This window comes from Dermacentor variabilis, chromosome 1 (genome assembly GCF_050947875.1).
Source record: "Dermacentor variabilis isolate Ectoservices chromosome 1, ASM5094787v1, whole genome shotgun sequence".
NCBI lineage: Eukaryota > Metazoa > Arthropoda > Arachnida > Ixodida > Ixodidae > Dermacentor > Dermacentor variabilis.
The window spans coordinates 212,401,338-212,421,322 of record NC_134568.1 but is presented as its reverse complement, the minus strand read 5'-3'; the positions used below and the strand labels follow the sequence as shown (position 1 = coordinate 212,421,322).

The following is a 19,985-nucleotide window of genomic DNA, read 5'->3' as shown; positions in this document are numbered from 1 at the left end:
CCGGTCACAAATGGTCCACCATTCACAATGCAAGAACTTTGTTAAAAGCATGACACTGATATAATACGCATAAAGAAATAAGATCAAACGTGAGAGGTATGCATTGGGAGGCAGGAAACAAACACCAGCAAACGAATGGCAATAAGTACAGAATGCATAGTCGATTGTTTCTATAAACAAGAAAGTGTAAAGCATAAGCATTTCATAACACACGGCTAAAGAACTCTCAAACGAACACAAGTAGCCACATCAAAGATACAGCAATTTTTTTTAAATGGCTTGTTAGAGATACCACCTTTCTACTTCTTCAGCTGTTACTTAAACATGCAGACAAAACTTGCTCAGCAAATCACAATACAAATGTAGCTAACAGTGTGCTAATAACCTTCTTACTCATAGCAGCTTATAGACTTAAAAGTACGTGCAATTGAAGAATTGTAGCCCATCATTAGCCAAGACTAAAGGACAATGGAAAATAAAACAATGCATATTATTCTGTTTTAACACTTGCATTTAAAGGAATTCTAATGCTATACCTTTCATAGATGGTCGGGGTAAGGGCGCTATTGCTGTGAACTACTCTATCCTGGTATAACACAAATTGAGGTTGCAACAAAGCATAAAGCAAATGTGTTCAGCGTCGGCTTCTCACGCTCCAGGGACACGTCGTCGCCGTTGATGTTGAAATTGTACGCAGTGACGATGTCCGAGGCGTCAAAGTGTTTCGCGCACACACGTGTATACTTCGATTCGAAATTAAAACCGCCACTTTCCTGCCGCGGTATGGCCCGCTTCCATTTCTCGCGCTGCTCCTTGTTATTAGGTAAACAGAACAACGACACCTTTTCGGTCGTGCCCTTGTAGCCGGAACGGCACCCATGCACGCAACACGTGTTCGGCATCGTTGTCCCACCCCACCACTTCAACCAAACAGCCCAACACTCGAAAAATAGCACAGCACATGCACAGAACGTACCCGAAAAATCAGCTCGCCTCGCACTGCGCACGCATTTCGGTACGCGAACGATGCCCTCTGTGGCACAGTGGCGCCGCGTCGCGGCACCTTTGGGCAGCATATGAACCTCTCCCATAGCGTGACGGCGGAGTTTCGTGACCAGAAAAACATGGAAGGACTCTGATTACAGTAAGATCAGAAAGAAGGAAATTAAGAGTTCCACGTCTATATTGTCGCGAAGAGAGTGTACCGCGGCCTTCTTTGCTGTCTTTCGGGGAATTTTGTGGGGTCCTTGACGCGGGGCAAACCTTTGTATACAAATGACCTCGACGGCGCCGCGGACAGTGCTGCCGCGCGGCCGCCGCCACCGCCGCGCCTGACGTCACACCTGCACATGTCGCGTCGTCTTCCCACGCTCGGCTGTCAAAAGCTGATTAGGTATGGTCAGAGTGCTTTTGTGTACGGAGTGTTGACGCGACCATTTCTTGACCCCTTGAACTCTGCCGCTTATTGGATGATGTCGGCTTGCCTGATTGGTCGGAGTAACGAAGTAACCCATTGGTGAAGAAGCCTGCGCCTCTCGCCGGTCCGCGGGTCCCTTGGATGCTGGGGAAACTTATTTAAGGAATAGTTTGGGGTAGTTTTGGGAGTGAGCAAGTAGACAGCAGCAGACGGCGCATCTTCAGACCCCCCGTGAAAACGCGGCTGCGGATTCTAGGCTTCCAGTTCGAACCAGATGGTCTCTCTCCCGAAAACTGGCAACAGGCTAAGGAGAAGCTTGAAGCCAGGGTTCAGGAATTCAGCGCGTTGTCATGCCCTTTGACTGCTCGAGCGACAATCCTTCGCTCACTTCTGTTTTCCTTTCTGACGTATGTGGCGTGTGTGTCTCCTATTCCAACCCGAACCAAGCTTATCTTGGAGAGGGTCTTGTTTCGCTTCCTCTGGAAGGGTACAACTGGTTGTGTAGCTAGGCGGGTGCTCAAGTTGCCCAGGGACAAGGGAGGACTCGGAATTCCCGATCTGGGCATCGTGGCTACTGCACTACACGTCAGGTGGACCCAGGTCGCTCTTAACTCGGATATGCTCCTAACTCGAAGCTTAACTTCCTTCTTTCTTAGCACCCGACTCCGCTTGTTCTCGCAGAGCACATTTTCCCACTGTGTTCCTCGTTCAGGTACCCCGTCCACCATTTATGCGGCTGCTGCCAACTCTTTGGTAAGCCTCCGCAAGGTTCACCCAGGCATCGACGTAGTTTCAGCTCCACTCCAAGAGTTAGTGGATATCCTCACCCCAGGACTCCCCCCACATTGCCAAAGGTACGACCTGTCGATTCACAGGCCAAACTGGAAGCTCATTACGGCCGGTTTCCTCGACGCCAGGCGAGCCACCTTTATGTACCGCCTGGCGCGAGGGTGCCTGCCGTTGAGCTACAGGCCCTTCACAGCCATCCCGGCTCGTGGAGTGTGTCCTTTCTGTGGCGCTCGTGAGGACTCAGTTCATATCTTTACGCAGTGTTTGCTTCCTGCAGCTCTTCTCCAAAGAGTTGCTAGTCTATTTAGGCTCCCAGGCGTTCCTTATGAGACAGTCCGATTTTTGCACCCTTTGCCCAATCAGGCGATCAACCAGTTCGTGCTTCTCCTCGCCGAGTGCTCATACCAAGTTTGGCTGGCACGCTGCGATGCAATTTTCGGGGGTCGGGCACCGGGCCTTCACGAAGTGCTTGCGAAAGCACGGAAGGAGGTCTGGTTCCACCTCACCCGGGAGCGGCACCGCTTGGGCGAGAAGAAGTTTCTCGAAGTGTGGGCTCGTCCTGCCGTGATTTTTGACGAGTCAGGTGGAAAGCTATCCATTAAGTTATGATGCATGCTCCAAAGGTCGCACGACTCGGCCGTGTGCGCCAGTCGATCTACGGGGTTTTGTTTGGCTCAGTGGAACCCAGAGCTGGAACCGGTGGTGGTGCACCCTCAAGTGGTCGCGCTGCTCCGCGGACGGCTTTGGTGGTCTCCATGGTTGTATGCCTTGACCTCTTTTGCGTCAGGGCAGTCCGAGGGTCAGTCAGGCTTGTGCGTCAGGGCAGTCCGAGGGTCAGTCAGGCTTGTGCCCTGCAAGACCGACATGGCTGTTTGTGTGTTGAGTGCAGTCCCTCAGTTGGACTGCACCGCAACAGCCCCCTTGTCCGGGAAGGACCGTTGGCCCGAACCAAGTCCCCCCACCCAGTCAGCCCGGGTTGTGGGGGAGTACCGGGGTCAATGTATCGAATGATGCTGGGTTGATGAGTACATGAAAGCTCTGGGACGCGGCGCCTCTGGTTGCCAAGTCCTCTTCCCATCTGACAACGGTACCATTTGTACATATTTTTGTACAGTTTAAACTTACGGCAAATGCCAAGGGAATAAATCCAGTTGTTCAAATGCTACTCTCGTCGTCGTACCTGCGGATTTGGACTTGCCCCTGCCAGAGCTCATCCCCATTCTTCTTCCGTATCCCTGGTGAGTTGATGCGTCTTATATCTCACGGCTGCGTCACTTCGCTACAATATAGTGCCAGCCTTAAGCATTCTACCGGAAGCATACTCATTTGCAAAGCTTTGGTGGCATCGTTACATCTGAATACCATCGATCACAAAACTCGCAGTTTCGCCCGAAAGGCGAAGCATCGATTGCGATATCAAATCAGTGGACCGCTATACGAAGTAAGAATACTAGTTTTATCGGCAGTATAAACTTGGAAACATTCGCTTACTAATTGAATTAGCAAGCATGGTGCCGGCGCGCAGAAGCAAACACGAACATACCATATTCGATGATTGCGGCCACTCACTGTCGAAACGCTGTGTGAACAAGCGCGGCAGCAGCAGCGAGCGAAGTGACTGGCGTGTGGTGTTAGATACGGGACGTTTTCCTGAGCCACCTTCGAGTTCAGCAGACCACATCGAATCGGGCCACAGCTAATTAAGGAGCGCAGAAGCACGTATACCACATTCCCGAGGCGCGGCACGTGCAAACGAGTTGGCGTCACCCCCCCCCCCCTCGTGTGCCGCAGGTGGAGCTATTCACTGCTTGACTCTTCCCAAAAGTATAGCGCGAGTCTGGCACTGTTCCAGGCAAAGTAAATGCACCGTGAAACCCTGGCAGCGTCGCCCCTTTCTGCCAATTTGTGACGGCGCTTGCAAGTCAACAAGGCAATACCGCAGGGAGAAAGCCCTCGGACAATTGGGGCCCAAGGAGCGACCCTCTCCGCCTTGGTGACGGTAGTTGCAGACCGGGACGGCAAGACCGCAGAGAGAAGTAAGCACTCGGACAATTGGGGACCAAGGAGCGACCCTCTCCGCCTAGTGTGACACAATCGCACGGGCGCCTACCATTGGCCGAAAATGACGACACCTGAGCGGGCTCGCCGATTGGCCGAAAATGGCGTCACCTGAGCGGGCTCGCCGATTGGCCGAACGTGACGTGTCTTCGAGACACCGAAGGGCTTAAAAGCCAGAGACCGAGAGCATTCCTTCATTGATCTCTTTCGAGCTTCTTGCCACGGGCCGCAGCGTCCGAGTTGCTGCCGGCCCGTAATGACTTTATGACTTAATTTCTTTGTACTCCCACTGTACATAATGTAAATAAACCTCCAGTTTTTCACCCCGACGTCCTCCTCAACTCCTACAGTGGTCTATCGCTTCAACACAAGAACGGCGAGAACACAGCGTGCACAAAGGTATAAGCCGTCTGCAGATCCATTTCAAGATACGGCGCCAGCTTAAGCCGCAATCGTCGGCTTCCCTAACGTGCTTTCACTCGCACATACATCATACGATGAGTGGTGACTGTTATCGCCCTCGGATTTTATGAGTAACATCACGGCGACGGCAACAGCACGAATGCGCCTGGAGTGTCCCTATAATTGCTATCGCAAGAAAAAGTGGCGCCAGCGGTCCGTGCAGCGTAAGCGCGTCAGTGCGGAGGGAAAAAGCGCACTTCTTACGTCACGGACATTCACTCAATATGAGTGCACATGACACGCGCTAAAAAGGCCTGCACGTTGGGGAAATAGTATCAGTGATAAAACAATGCTAAGTGCCGTGTCCACATCCAAACTGCTGCAGGATCACCGGGCACAAGATTGCGACGGGAAGTGAAATTCCAACGCTGTTAAACGAGGACACTCGAAGCTCGCCCATTCGGCGAAATGGATAAATATCGAGGATCGCAGAGCTATAACATGAGCTGAGCGAGATGGGGTCACCCGGATTATGGTCAATTTTAGACTCAGTAGCATCCTCAATCGAAATGATTGCAGTGACCACTTTCCGCTTCCTCACTGTTTTGCATATCGTTTCCCTTTCAGTTATTTTAATTTCAGTTTCCTTGCAGGGCAACGGTGGGCGAAGGGAACGAAAGTGGAATACAATAGGCTACCTGTATGCGGCATATTGGATTCCAAGACGTCAGCACCAACTACGAGGTATGTCACATAGCACTTTCACGAGAAAGACGCACCAAGGGCGCGCGCGTCAGGTACTCGCACCAGACTGTCGCCGGCGTATTCGGGGTTACTACATAACGAGCCCCGGCTGCTCGCGCACGGCATATGCGCTACGAGAAATGCTCTCCGCATGTGGGGACGTCATCGGCCGCCGAACCAGTGCCCGTCCGTCAGCGACCCAGTACGCCTCCCCTCTCTCCATTAGAACATCACAGATTCGAGACCGATATAAGGGGTACCGACCTTCGTCAACGTCGTTCCGTGCTGCGGCCTCGAGGAGCATGACGCTGGGGACGAAGTGCACCTTGTACTCTGTGGGCGGCGGCGCGACGGCCGGCGACGAGGCCTTGCCCTTCTTGGACTTCTGCAGCTCGCGCTCGTGCTGGCTCCACTTCTTCAGCTGCTGCTGGCGCCGCTTCTTGGCGTGCTTCAGCCGCTCCTGGGTGCTCATCTTCTCCACAACGCTCATCTCGGTCACCAGCTCACTGTGATCCGCCATCTTGTAGCCGCCCGAAAAACGACGCACCTGCGCAAACAGAAAGGCACATCATATATTCGGGTACACCTGCACCGCTTTTAGCCCTTGTCGATAGGGGCACGTCACAGTGCGGACGTTGTTCCTCCGTGGTGTCAACGTTTGCGTGATTTATACTCGCCTCACTCGACCGCGCCAGGAGGAGGTGTAGCGGGGGCGGGCGCCTCCTCGAGGTTCAATAACGATGATGATGATGACTGATGTGTGGCGCATACCCACTCACGGGGATTGGCCAAAAGTCCGGCAGATTCTACCTATGTGTTAAGGTAATAAATTAAAAAATCTATAATATTGATCAATAAATTACAGCGAGGAAAGTTCAAAACGATTCAGTAGACAGTCATTAAAAAAAGTGTATATAGAATAAATGAGGCATTAAAGGAAGAATAAAATGAATAATACGGTCAGCAATGAAATAGGTTTGATTCAATAATGAATTTTTATACGGCTGTGCATACATTCCTGTGTGAGTGCCCAGGCCCAGACGCTTCGAAAGACAGCAGTACCGGAGTGTTCAACGGCAGGCCTAGATGTCGCACTATTTTCCAATGACATTTTTCTCAGGGAGAAGAAACGCCGGCATTCCAGTAAATAGTGTTCAATCGTTGCTAATGAGTTGCAAAAATGGCACGAAGGGGGAATCGTCAGACCACTGCCTTACCCACTATACGGCAGTAAGGGAATTAAAGCATAAAAGGCGAAAAAGATGATGCGGAGGGGACTAAGTTCGGTTCTATTTACTAGGACGTCAAAATGCCCAGGTACACCGGAACTAAAGCAAATAAGTACGCCTTATAGGGCACTGGGTCCCTCTGGCACAATGACTAGCTACGTGTTACGTAACACAATGCCAAGATACAGCACCACGAGCACACAGCAGCCGATAATAAGAAAAAAGGATATTCGCCACCTTCATTCAAGAAAACCAGAAAAGCGGTAAAAGCGCGAATGGTCCTCGAATGCGCACACCGAACTCTTCAGCAATAACTAAATAGACACGTAAAAATTACCGACGAAACTTATTTTGACAGAAATGATTACATACAGGACAGCAACGCAACTTTAAGAAATTTCAAAACAATCCGATCTTATTTCTTGCGACAACGCAACCAAGCAAAGTGTTACGTCAGTGTTACCACAAGATGCAATAACTCAGTAGGTCACGCAGTGCGTGCGTGTGCGTGCGTGCGTCGTCTTTAAAGGGACACTAAAGGTTACCAGAAACTCAAGTTAAAGTGGTAGAGCAATGTTCTAGAACGTCTAAGGCGTCAATATAATCGCGAACAGAGCTTTAGTAACCGAGAAATTGAGGTAAATGCATGACACGATTTGAGACCCCCCAGCGACATTCCGGTACTAGCCCGATGACGAAAGGTCTCCTCATAATTTGTGTTACTAATACTCAACTACTCGTATTAAAAATATCATTTCATTCGATTATAAGCCGGAAAAAATGCTACTTGTCTACGTCTATTCGATTCTAGGAAAAAATAACATTTTGACGTTACCCTTCAGTAATATGGGTGTTCGAAAGGTTTCGTTTTCGCTCGACTCTGCGCCGCGCACGCTTTGGAGTTTGAGTAGTTTCGTTATCGCGTCGTGCTGTGAGGGTTCTGCTCGCGAAACTTTCATTTGGAACAAGCAGCGAGAATGCCACGTCCATGTGATGTCGTGGGAAGCCCTCGTTGCTTTCCCGCTCCGGAGAGCCGGTGTCGAGGCCGCCGTCGTAGTACGCAACGACGCCGGCAGTGCGAGCCCTCAGAAGCAGGTCGCGCTCGTCGGTGCTCAAATCGCTGAAGTTGAGCCCACCATCGCGAGCCAATCTGTCGGTGTCAGGGTCCATTGCGACGAGCGTCGAAGTTAGCGTCATAGAATGAAGTACCAGCTTATGGGCGTCTTGCGCTGGAGTGTGAGGTATAGTAGCGGCGCCTGGTGGCGGTGCGGGAAACGACATCTGGGTCGTGCCAGCTTGGGTCGTATTGAGCCCTGGCTGTGGCGAAGCACGTTTCTAGGCCGAGTTTTGCGTCGATTCGCACATTTTTATGCCCTGTTGCGAGTGCGAAAAGGCTCGTCGCTTCTCATAGACCACGCCGACCACGCTGCGAGCTCGCTGCAGCCTATAGTTTAACGAAAACGGACTCTCCGTGTGCCGTGGGACGTAACGTGGGACGTAATTCGTTTCTCCTTCCGCTAGCCACCATACTCCCGCTTTCGCTCTGCTGTCGGCTCTGTCTTGGCTCTGTTTCTGGCCGCGCGTTCGCGTTTTGCGCAGAAAAGCCGTAGCGCCGTCTGCGGACGCCGTTCTACTCACCGATGGCGCAACGTCACTATGAGACCATGATGTCAGTTCTCCTCGATCGGAGGGCGGGCGATTTGAACTGCGCTAGAGGTACGCGGACGCTTCAGAACGCATTTTCTCTTAAAATAAGTCTCTCCTTGGCACGAAACAAGCGTTTCGAGGTTTCTGGGATGGTATTTCAACAGTCCACGTTGACTTAATAGTAACCTTTAGTGTCCCTTTAACGTCGAAACTACGAAATATGCTGATGGTATGGTTTGGCGGCGTTGCTTCGTAGGGAGGGAATGCGAAAGTTCCAACTCCGTCTTGAATAGTTTTCAGCCCGAGAAAACGGGGTATGAGGCAGGCGTTCCATCCGTCAATGGCGATGAAATTCGCCTCGGGCTGAATGCGGTATCTTGGGATTGAGTGCCCACGATAGTCAGTACACCATCCTGAGGCGCTCCGTGAGGTATTTTCGACACGACGAAACGCTCCGTAGGTCAGAGCAGGACCGTATGGCATGTGCGAGTCACAGGTGGCAGAAAAGTATTCAAACTTGACCTCTGAATTTTGGTGCGTTTTCGTTGCTGCTGCCATGGGCGGTCGTCAACTTCTGCTGCGCAGGAGCTCCACAGTGGTTGGAAGTGCGGCGTGATTGTCGGGGCAGAATTGCTGTCACTTATGTGATTGTTGCAGGGGTTGAGTACATCGAATGAGTTGGGAGAACAAAATCGACTGACCAATGTGCCGTGTGGGACATGACTGGCCATTGATTTGAAGGCAGTAGGTTGAAGCGGTGACTGGGCGCTTGTTATTGGCGAGGCCGTAATGTCCATCATTACCTGTGCGGTCATGAGTTCGGGAAGATTCGATGTTGGCACCGACTGGTTGTTCGTCTACGTAGTGTCCGTTCTCACTTGGGTTGGCTGGATTGCCGAGTTAGGGGTCTGGTCCAGGATGCGTGGGATGGTTGGTTCCATGACATCGCAGTTGATATTCCGGTTCAGAAGAAACTGCTGCTAGCGGCATGCATGCGGCTCGGCAGGTGGCAGAGGATGGCTCGGGAGCAGACGATAGCGAGCGGGGCACCGGAAGCGGAAGGGGCGCCGCGGAGCCGGCGGAGCTCCGTTCGCCGTTGATCTCCGCGATCGCCGCCGCAGTTTTCGGCTGATGAGGAAGCTCGGGCCCAACACCGACGCGGCCTATTCAAGTACATGTAAAGCGCAAAAACGCTTTTCTGAGATAACCACTCGACCGATCTTAATGAAATGTGTTGCATTTGAGAGAGAAAGTTAAATTCTAGTGACTGTTGGCAGCGGGATTTCGATTTAGAGCCTGAATTTCATGAAAAAGGATTTTCAAGAATTCTCAAGTTTGAAACATATAGACGCACGAAGTTTATAAATTAATAGCTCTGCATCAAGAAGAGATATCGCGGTTCCGTAAACGGCATCCTTTAGAGCATTCAAAGCGGACAAATGCGATATGTCAATTTATACCTTGCGTGAATTTGTTACGTTGTGTACAAGGGTTCTGCAAAGGCTCTATTTCGATATTACTAAATTTTGTTATCAGTTTCGTCCGCTTTAGATGTACTATCATATGCAATTCACCAGAATTGTGATATAATTTTTACTTGCTGAGTTAGAGTTGTGAACATCATAGTTCCGTTTTCTGAAAATGTTCGATATTTGCTAATTCTTTAATAAAAAGTTGATCTAAATCAAAAATTGTAAATCAAAAGTCACTAGATTTTAAGTGTATTTTTTTAAATGCAACAAATTTCGTCAAATTTGCAGTGGTTGCCGTGAAAAACGAATTCTCCTTTAGCATGTATCTAGATAGGAGCACCCGAGCTCAAGCTTCCACTTATTGCCGAAACGGCGGGCCTCTCGGTGCCTGCCAGTGCCGAGCTGGAGGCAAAAACTCTGCTGAAAAGTTGTACAGGAACGGGAGGCCGAAGCATATTGGTCGGTCGAGGAGCCGCGTTTTGAAAGCGTTTTCGGGAAATTAGGAAAAATTGGCGGAGCACTGCGAATAGGCGACTACGCTCGCTTGCGCGCTCGCGGCGCCCCGCCAATTTATTTATGATTATGACTATATATATATAATGAGTACTGAAGAGGTACCTGAAGTAATTAAGGTTAATAAAAGCGTAATAAATTAGTTACGATAAAATTAAACCTAAATTGGGCTCATTAAGACTAATGGATGGTAGGGAAGCCTAACGGAGGTTTACAATGCAATTACATAAAAGGAATGGCGATTAATTGATGGTAATTGAAATAGTGAGGCTAATTAGTTCGGCTAAATTATTAGCCTAATCAATAGAAATTAGGCTATATTAATTAAAAACAAAAATTCATTAAGGATATTTATGAATGAATAACCCTAATTTCCAATGATTAATATTAGATTGTGGCTAATCAGGATTAATTAAGGGTATCTAAGGCGACCTAAGTCTAATCAATATTAATTACGATTACAACACTTAAGCCCCATCACGATAAAGAAGGACAATTACAAAATACGTGTGCAAGATGAGTGATTGGAACGAATGCTTACGCACCACGTGACAAGTTCCACTAGGGTGTTTCTGCAGTAACTTTTTTTTTTTTTTAAGAAGCCCTATAACACGAGACGGGAAGTGATCGCGCCACCGCAAAGTTTCTGGTAAGAGGCAAAGAATGCTTCGCGTTAACAGTTCTGTAACAGAATGAAGCGCTTTAGCATCACGGCATCTTGTAATGCTATGGTAACATATCGGGAATGTCTCAAACTAGACGAAATGGCTCAAATGTGTGAAGGTGTACATGCGCTTGATTGTAAAAAAATTAATCGAATTAACAAAATTATTTCCGCCCTAAGAAAATATGCGAATGAATGTTCGGTGCTAACTACACTCGAACTAAATATTGCACGAATTACCTCTGTAGCATTCACGAAGTATCAAAACTACGTCACGAACTTGGAAGTCACAAAACTACAATACTGAGGTCTGGACTCTACATTCCTACGATACATTAACATTTATCGCAGAGATGGCGAATGTTCGTGTTTAATCACGGGACGACCTTAAATAATTTGATAAAGAAATCTAAGATCTTAGCGAAGTATATGCGCATGCTAGCCTAACTGTTCACAAAATAAAGCAAATTTTTGGTGCAACGCATTCTGGCCGCCGGTTGTCGCACACTAAAGTAAAACTCGTAATTTGACACAAGCTGTGAAAAAGAATGAAAGAAAAGAAGAACAGACAAGCGATAAAACTACATTTCCAGACGGCGAGTTGTTGAGGCCGGTAAGCAGAGATCCAGTCACATAGGTACGGTGGTCAGTGGTTAAATATTCGTTTTCATATCGCGGATGGCAGGGGCTGGGGAAGGTTATTTAAATTATTTGTGCGTGCGTGAGCGGGGGAAGGGGGGATATCGGTGTTCCTTTGGCCAACGCACACACGTTTGTTTGTTATTATACGGTTCGCAACCATTTATGCACAAGCTTTTCCTTCCCCATTCGTCATTGGCTCGCACGAAGCCGCACCCCCGCTATCGCTGGGATCGGCCACTCGCAGGGACATGTGATAAAAAATAACATAGCACGAGGAAAATAATCCTCGCAAAATACGGGACCGTTATTGCTGTCGCTCTCGTGATAGCAATTATTACAATCCTATGCGGAGTTACACGCAAACGAGAAATGTTTCTTACTGGTTGTCAGCTTCCTCTGCGGAACTAATACGCGACATGGCCTTTTCTAACACTTCAGTGTTATCACCACGACGGTGACAAACAGCACGGAAAGTAGGAGCCCCGAGAGAGGTAAAAAAAAAGCGCGACACGCGCTGCCAACAACAGAGTGACAGTGGGAGAAAACGATCCGCGCTCGTGTTGCATCGATTCCCGACAGTCCTGCTTCCTTGTGCGCCCTGTCGTGCTTGACGATTTAACAGAGGAGGACAGGAAATATGAACGCCCGGTGACAGGAGAACCCGACCAGGGCACAAGTCCCTATAGCTCAGGCTCGCTCCATGTGTCAAAGTTACTGTGACAACTTCAAAAACGAAAGAAAAAGAAACGCATCCTGAAACACGAGGGGCAGTTTCAAGAACGTCGACTCGCTACTTGGATTCACGTCTCGATCTCTCATCAGCCATTCCGAGTTCCGCGAGCTGGGCCACTGAAGTTAAAGGCAAATGACGCGTGGCTATCTCTTTAGGAAGTTAAAATAATAAGAGCGATATCCATTGTGTTAATTCAGCTACAAAACTGCAAGAAATACGCGCCTAATATTCTTGTTATTGTTTTTTTTTTTATCTCTCGGTTTCGAGCCCCTGGGCTACTAGCATCGACAGCTCCCGGTACTGGCGCACCGCACTAAGTGCGTACAACGCAGGCGAAGCGGCCTGGAAGATTATATTAGACAGAGAGAGAGCAGAGAAATGCGAAGTGCGAACTGAGGAACAGAGATATCAGCAGCGGAAGTCATACCAGAAAGAAGAGAGAAAAAAAAAGAAGTCGCGCTGGGGAGGGAGGGGGGGGGGGGTGGTCGAAGGCGGCTGGTTTCGAGATATCCAGAGGCGGCTCGGTGTACGCGCACCGGAAATGTACCGGGATGTCGTAGGCACGCGCCGAAATTTCGTGCGCGCCCGAGCCAACATCGAGCCGAACGACGCCGGCTGCTGTTTCCTCTCCGAGCAGGCGTCGGCGGTCCCCCCATCGGTCGGCTTTCACTCGTCTGCGTCGGGCCAGCGACACCGACCGATCCGCTTGGGCGGCGACGGCAGAGTTGGAAAAGCGCGCCAAGACCCGGCCGGCGCAAACATTCGGGGACCAAGCAAGCGCGGCGGCTTGCAGCAGTGCAAACGCCCGCCGTATAAAACAATGTCAAAAGTGCTCGCACGGCCCCCGGACACGACAGCGCTCTGGTGTGGCGCCACGCTGCCTCCAGCGTCTCGCTATAGACGACGCGAGAGCACCGAGGGAGCAGCAAGACCGACAGGGAAAACAAGAAAGCGCGCCACGACGATGAAAACCGCGCGACTTTTTTTTTTTTTTACTTTTCCTTGCGGCGCTCACACAAAGTGCCTCTCCATTTCCTTCTATATTTCTTTTTCCTTTCGACAAAGGAAGAAAATACTCCCGTTCGGATATCAGCTTTCACGGTAGGTGCATAAGCAAGCATACGCGCGCACACATAAAATGGGGTACTCAAAAGGAGAAAAAAAAATTAGGTGGTTGCAGGAAACGCGACGAAACAGTAGCGAAATTCCCGATCACGCCATTCAGTCATGTTGACGAGCTCAAGCGGAAGCCCTGGAGCGCCTACGCACACGAACTTGAGATCGAACATGCAGGAAGCGATAAACTTTATTCCCAAGTGCTTCCGAAGGGCTGAGTATAACATCCGGCACGCAGTGTAGGGGCGAATGCAATGCCAAGTGCGGGAACAGGGTTCAGAACCGTGAGGCTGCCCAGGATGGAAAGGCTGTAGCACCCTCCTCGTCCGGAAGAGCTTCGGCCAAACGAAGCCGACGAGCACCGCTTGTAGTTTTACTTTCCGTGAACTACAGCGTATATTAAACAGACGCAGTAAATTACTCCGGCAACAGGTACCTACTACAAGGTCACCTTCTAAACGGGATACAATCAACGAGATAAGCGCAGTCGACATCGAAAGTCTGCGAGGAGCGGGCGTGTTTCGCGAAAAACAAAAAAAAAAGTTTTGCTCTCGCTTAGTTTGTGCGCCCGGCTACGGAAATATTCAGATCACTCCCGAGATCTCGCGCCCCCACACACTTCTCACGCCGGCTGTACGTATTACATAGAGATGAAGGCGCAAGCAGATAAGAAAATTTGCAGAAAACAAAACCGATAAAATTGAACAAGAGGGAGGAGACAATTCACTGAGAAAAAGCAGGGAGGTTGACCTATAAGGTTAATTCCCCGTAGCCTAATACTCTTATCAGAAGGCATGATGAGAAAAAGAGGTGCACGAGGAGTGATATAGAGCGTGCGATCACGCGAGAATCCCCGATCGCCTTCAAAGGCGATCGGGGATTTTTGAATATAGGCCTGTGTTAATTGAACAAAAGTTGCACAGAACTATTATGCACAACACTAATGCTCACGGCGATGCACAGTGAACAATGTTTGACGAAGCCTAAAACACAGTACATCTACTACAATGAAATTACGCGCATACCAAGCCAAGAGTGAAAGCTACAAGTTATTCCGAATTGGAAATAAATAGGCAGAGGTACCGTTTTAAGCTAAGAGTCAGATATGGCGGTCTTAACAGAACATTCCAAACTCAAATTAACGAAAAACATACAAACGGGCGACGGCTGTTGCCATTAGTACAACGTAAGCAAATACACCAAGATTAATATAAGAGATCGCGTGTTCGAAGTATGTTTCGAAAATCGACGCAGTGGTGCAGACACTAGAGTGCGTATAGCGGTGACTTAAAGTGATGACCCTATTGGCTCGATTTAGTATGTGTAGAAAAGATGAAACGCGAGAACAGTACGTAGGTCTCCCATCATGAAATAACGCCTAGCTCAAATAGGCATATCACGGCGAGGTATAAGGTGATTAATAGCCATGCACAAAGATTAAGGTGAGCTTCTAAATCATTTTTGTGCCATGGATGTCTTTCTATGCAAATAATTACCACGTAAATGGAGCTAAGTGGTTATCGATTAGGTCCACCAATAGAGAGCAATGATCACTCAGCCAGAGATCACAAGAATTAAGATATGCGGGTGACGTAAGCGAACTTGAAGCTGGTTCCAACTCACGGCCATGAATAAGCTTAAACTTCGCAAACCGTCATTATTACGTGAGAAAGGTCGCGCTTCAATATCGAAACAGATCCCGACATTATTATGAGAGCTTAGTAGAACGATAACTTAGCTTACTTTTAAGAATAACTTGGGGTTATGTGCGTTAATTTTCATAATCATCTTTGCTCTGTGCTCTATGACATGCTGAGAATAGATCTAGAGCAAATTCTGGGTGTTTTACATAACATGAACCAACGTTTTTAAAAAGTGTGACTGAGCGTGAACGGCATGAATTGACCTCTTCTGTAGCACTAATTAACAAAACGCCGTTCAATGAAAAAGTGTTACTGGGCCTTCGACCGGACATATCAATGAGGCAAGCCACCAAGGCTCGCTTAAAATAGTTAATACAGGCCTATATTCAAGGCGGCCTCTTCTCAAGCTGCTGCCCGTCCTTATTAGTGCCCCTCTGTCCCTCATTTTTTCACCTACTCATTTTCCACTTAAGCAGAGTAGCCCACGATGGAGCACTCCCTGCGTTTGCTCAATATGTTATCTGCCCCCTCTCTCTTCTTTTTTTCTCTCTCTCTCTCTACAAAGCCTCGCTTCATATAGATTCCGGCAATGGTGTTGGTTCTGCATAATTATTTTATGACTACGCGCGACCTGAAGAACAAACAGGCGTAATTCAGTGCAGCTTATCAGTAGCGTCGAGTTGTACAAAATACGTTTGTGTTCTTTTCCTGCAATTATTGTTCGATTGTGCAAATGATACTAAACAGCGGTTCGAACTGGTTTGAACCGTTATTTTTTTCTTTTTCGCTCCGAAGTTAAACCGGAACCCAACCACTTTCGGTAAACCGAAAGGGAAACAGGAACAAAAAGAAAGTTCAACACTCTGGCTGTCGCGCACCCCTGCTAAGCGATGTGACGCACGCGGCGATCATCTCAAAGAGGTAGTTGGCGCTGGCGCGATGTAAGCATACCACGTGCGACGGTAATCGAACTGCTGAGCCGGCAGACCGAGGTTCGATCCCACCATCGGGAACGCAATTCAAGTTTTAAGTGTGAGCTGTCAAAAAACTCTGGCGCGCGCCAAAACCATGGTAAGACTACGAGGCACACCGTAGTGGCGGACGCCTGACTAATTTTAAGCACCTGGGGTTCTTTAACGTGCGCCCTATGCACGGTACACGGGGTGTTTTTTTTTTTTTTTTTTTTCGCCCCCGTCGAAAACGTGGCCGGCATTAAACCCCGCGCCCTCGAGCTCAGCAGCGCTATACGCCATAGCCACTATACGCCATCGCGGCGGGTGTGCGTGCTTACGAGGGTTCCATATTACGCTGTACGTCGTCGTGGTCGATGCCTCTGTTAACGACGGGCGGGCAAGTGCACTTCGCGCCTAGAAAAATGTGCAAAAGTGAGAGCCCCGCAATCCAGATACACAGGTGCCTTGGAAACGTCACTTTAAAACGAGCCTCCCAAGGCACGCCTAAAATGAGCCAGACTATGGACGACAAGCTCACGAGCTTCAATAGAACGGATACTAGACGCGCTTGAGGTTTACGGCTACACTAAGTAAAAGCAAGGCAGAAGTAGCTGTGCGATCGTCTACCGTCTGTTGTACCGAACAACCGCCACGTCGTTGTCATAGGCGAAGAGGCAGCAACACAGCCACGCATTGGCCAATACGAGTTCCCAACGCTTTCAGGCTCTCGCTGCTGCGAGTTGGCGCGACGGCCAGACAATGGCTGCGCTATTTCGTCGAATATCATGTTCCCCTAAATACGGGGAAGAAGCTTCGTCTAAAATACGAAACAGTGACAGCGGTAGTTTTCCAACTCCTTAATTCCCTTCCCCTCCCCGCACTTTTTTTCTTCTTCACATCGAACCTCAACAACGTCATCTTTTTCGTCATCTCTACATGTGTCACTGGGTTTGCGAGCCTGCAGTAGCGTGAGCAAGCCTCAACGCTCTGCTCTCGCCGGCGCTCACCTGCAGCCAGACTGAGCTTCAGCCTCAACCTTGCGGTCAACATATGCGCCTGCCATTGCAGATCTGCGACGTCCAAGAGCCGGTTAGCTCCGGCGAGGAGAGCGGTGCAGCTTTGAGACTAATTGTACTAAAACACGTGTTATTCCGTTCCATTTAAATTGCAGAATGAAAGCGCCTGATTTAATTACAATTTCCTAGGCTGATAATGTCCCGCTTGTTAGGGAAATAAAAGAAATTCCAGATGAGCAACATGCCGGTTTGAATAGTCGCGTGGGACCACTCGCTACTTCGCCTCCGGCTGTGTGCACGTGCGCATCTGTGCGCGCGGAAAATGTTGCACAAAATGAAGTTTTCGCATCGCCCGATGAGTGATCCTCCGCGAGTGACGTGATGCGCGTGCGTTGGGGAAATTGCGCCTGCGCGAACGACACCGAGCGGTACTAAAGACGTTCTAATGCATATGTTTGAATGGTCCGCATTACTGGTGTCGCTCACAACTTGGCTATTTCTATCTGACCCGATATCTGCATATGCAGATAGACAAAGCTAGCGAAGCATGGCGTTGTTGAATAATTATTGAACAAAGGGCATGTTCGGCGCGAATATGGAAGTACACAGTAAGAGAAACACATAAAACAACACAGGTACGCTCCTGCAGTCCTATGTCAACCAGCTATTAACAACAACTTTTTGTCGACAAGCGCACCTGCTGTCATGTTTGTTCCTCGCAGTGAATTAGTCCTATATTGTGCTCAACATGTCCTCCATTTAAGACTACGACAAACTAGGTCAATTTGACGTCCGTGTGTGCAGCAAGAGTTGGCCTGAATTCGGCAAAACGCTTAATTCGTTTAGCGTGTTTCTGCACGTCTATAGCGGATACAGCGCAGGTTCCCCGAGGAGAAACCTCTGGAACGCATTTGCCCAACTCATTTACGTCGCTGGGGAAGCGAATTAGATTACCTGATGATGCTTTGCTGGCGCGTGAGCTTCGTAGACGCCTATCGTGCACGCATTCCCTTACACTGGGTCATCAACTCACTGCTCCCGCAAGTCGGCAACAATAAAGATTATTCATAAAGAAGCTATGACCGTGAGATACCCGTCATCTATGCATACGAGCTCTACGGTGAGCCAAAAATACTTTGCCGCTGCTTAAATTACTCTGAAAAGACTAACTAACAAACATTTGGTAACTAACGTTCTTATTAACTTGAGGGCAGCTGTATATGGAGAACTTGTAGAGCGTCACAATTTATGAAATACATTTTTTAGAAATAAAAGAAATCACACGTAATCTGTGATATTCATCATCGAAATTTCGGCCAAATCCAGTCACCTTATATTAAACCTGGATGTTAAGAAATGCACCGGTCCGGACGGGATGCACAACGCGTTCCTTGTTCGTTATTCGTTGTGGTCATCAAAATATCTGTCAGTCATATTCAGAAAGTCTTTATCATCCTCTACTGTACCTTCTTCATGGAAGCTAGCCAAAGTGCTCCCTCTTTATAAATCTGGAGATAAGCAGTGTTTGTCGAACTACAGACCAATTTCACTGACGTCACAGTCATGCAAAATGTTGGAACACATCATTCATAAGCACATCACGCTCTTTCTGGAATCAAATAATTTACTGTCTAACATGCAACATGGGTTTAGGCGCGGTTTTAGCACGTTAACGCAGCTAGTTGAGTTCTCGCATGACATTTCATTTAACCTTGATGTAGGTAACCAGGTTGATGCCATTTTTATAGATTTCTCGAAGGCATTTGACACCGTTTTACATTCTAAACTTATTGCTAAGCTTAATGCTGTATTTAATAATCCTCATTTAGTTCATTGGATTTTAAGCTTTCTCTCATTTCGCTCCCAGTTCGTCTCTTGCAGTTCGACTGACTCCGCTACTGTTGATGTGACATCAGGTGTGCCCCAAGGCTCCGTCTTTGGGCCGCTTCTTTTTTTATTATACATAAACGATTTGCCACTTCACTGCTCTTCTAACATCCGTCTCTATGCTGATGATTGCGTTCTATATGAAGTGATTAAATCTTCCAATGATCATTATCGCCTTCAAGAGTCGTTTTCTAGGTTTTGCGATTGGTGTAACACTTGGCAAATGAACATTAATTTCAATAAAACCGTTCTGATGTCTTTCTGCAACAAATCTTCCCCCTCCCTTTTCAGTTACTCGTTCAGTGGCCTTGCTGTAGATAAGGTTTCTGAGTATAAGTATCTTGGTGTCATTTTTACGCATAACATGTCATGGTCCAAACACATTGATTACATATGCAGTAAAGCACTAAAAAAATTAGGTTACTTGAGGCGAACGCTAACCCGATCTCCTAAAGACACAAAGTTACTAATGTATAAAACTAATCCGCCCTGTTCTTGATTATGCATCAGTAGTTTGGAGGTCGCATAAGCATTTAGAGATTAATAAACTAGAAGCTATACAGAAAAAAGCTGTGGGATTTATATGTCATCGTTACAATCGCGACTTTTCGCCTTCTTCAACACTTTCTTCCTTGAACCTAAACACGCTCTCTTCCCGTCGCCGTGTCGAATCATTAAAATTCCTGCATTGCATTGTCAATTCTTTAGTTAGGCTCTCAAATGATAATTACATTAACTTCGCGCCGGGATCATCAACGAGAAGACATCATGACCTAAACTTGATACCCTACTACGCACGTACTAACATGTTCAAATTCAGCTTTTTTCCCCGCTCAATCTAAGACTGGAACTCATTACCTGGATCCATTTGCTCATGCTCATCCAAAATTTTTGCAACCGCCATCCCAGATGCATAATCGTGCTCACCCATGCCTGGCATCATTTGTATAACTTCTTGTGCATTTTTCTTTCATCAGTACTCTTTTGTATAAGTGTTCGCTTGTGTTTATTTGTGTATTTTCCTTTCATCAGTGCTCTTTAAAAGTGTTCACTTGTGTTT

The 19,985-nt window shown here is 48.1% G+C and overlaps 1 protein-coding gene across 4 annotated transcripts in view; it reads right to left on the bottom strand.

Annotated features, from left to right (window-relative positions):
* The window catches only part of MYPT-75D (Myosin phosphatase targeting subunit 75D), a 426,156-nt gene that overhangs the window by 94,697 nt on the left and 311,474 nt on the right, over positions 1–19,985 (bottom strand). For all 4 annotated transcript variants that reach the window (XM_075704069.1, XM_075704067.1, XM_075704076.1 and 1 more), the window contains one exon: positions 5,675–5,957. In XM_075704069.1, the coding sequence (XP_075560184.1) occupies positions 5,675–5,930 (256 nt within the window). In that variant the 5' untranslated portion in view covers positions 5,931–5,957. The remainder of the gene's footprint in view (positions 1–5,674; positions 5,958–19,985) is intronic.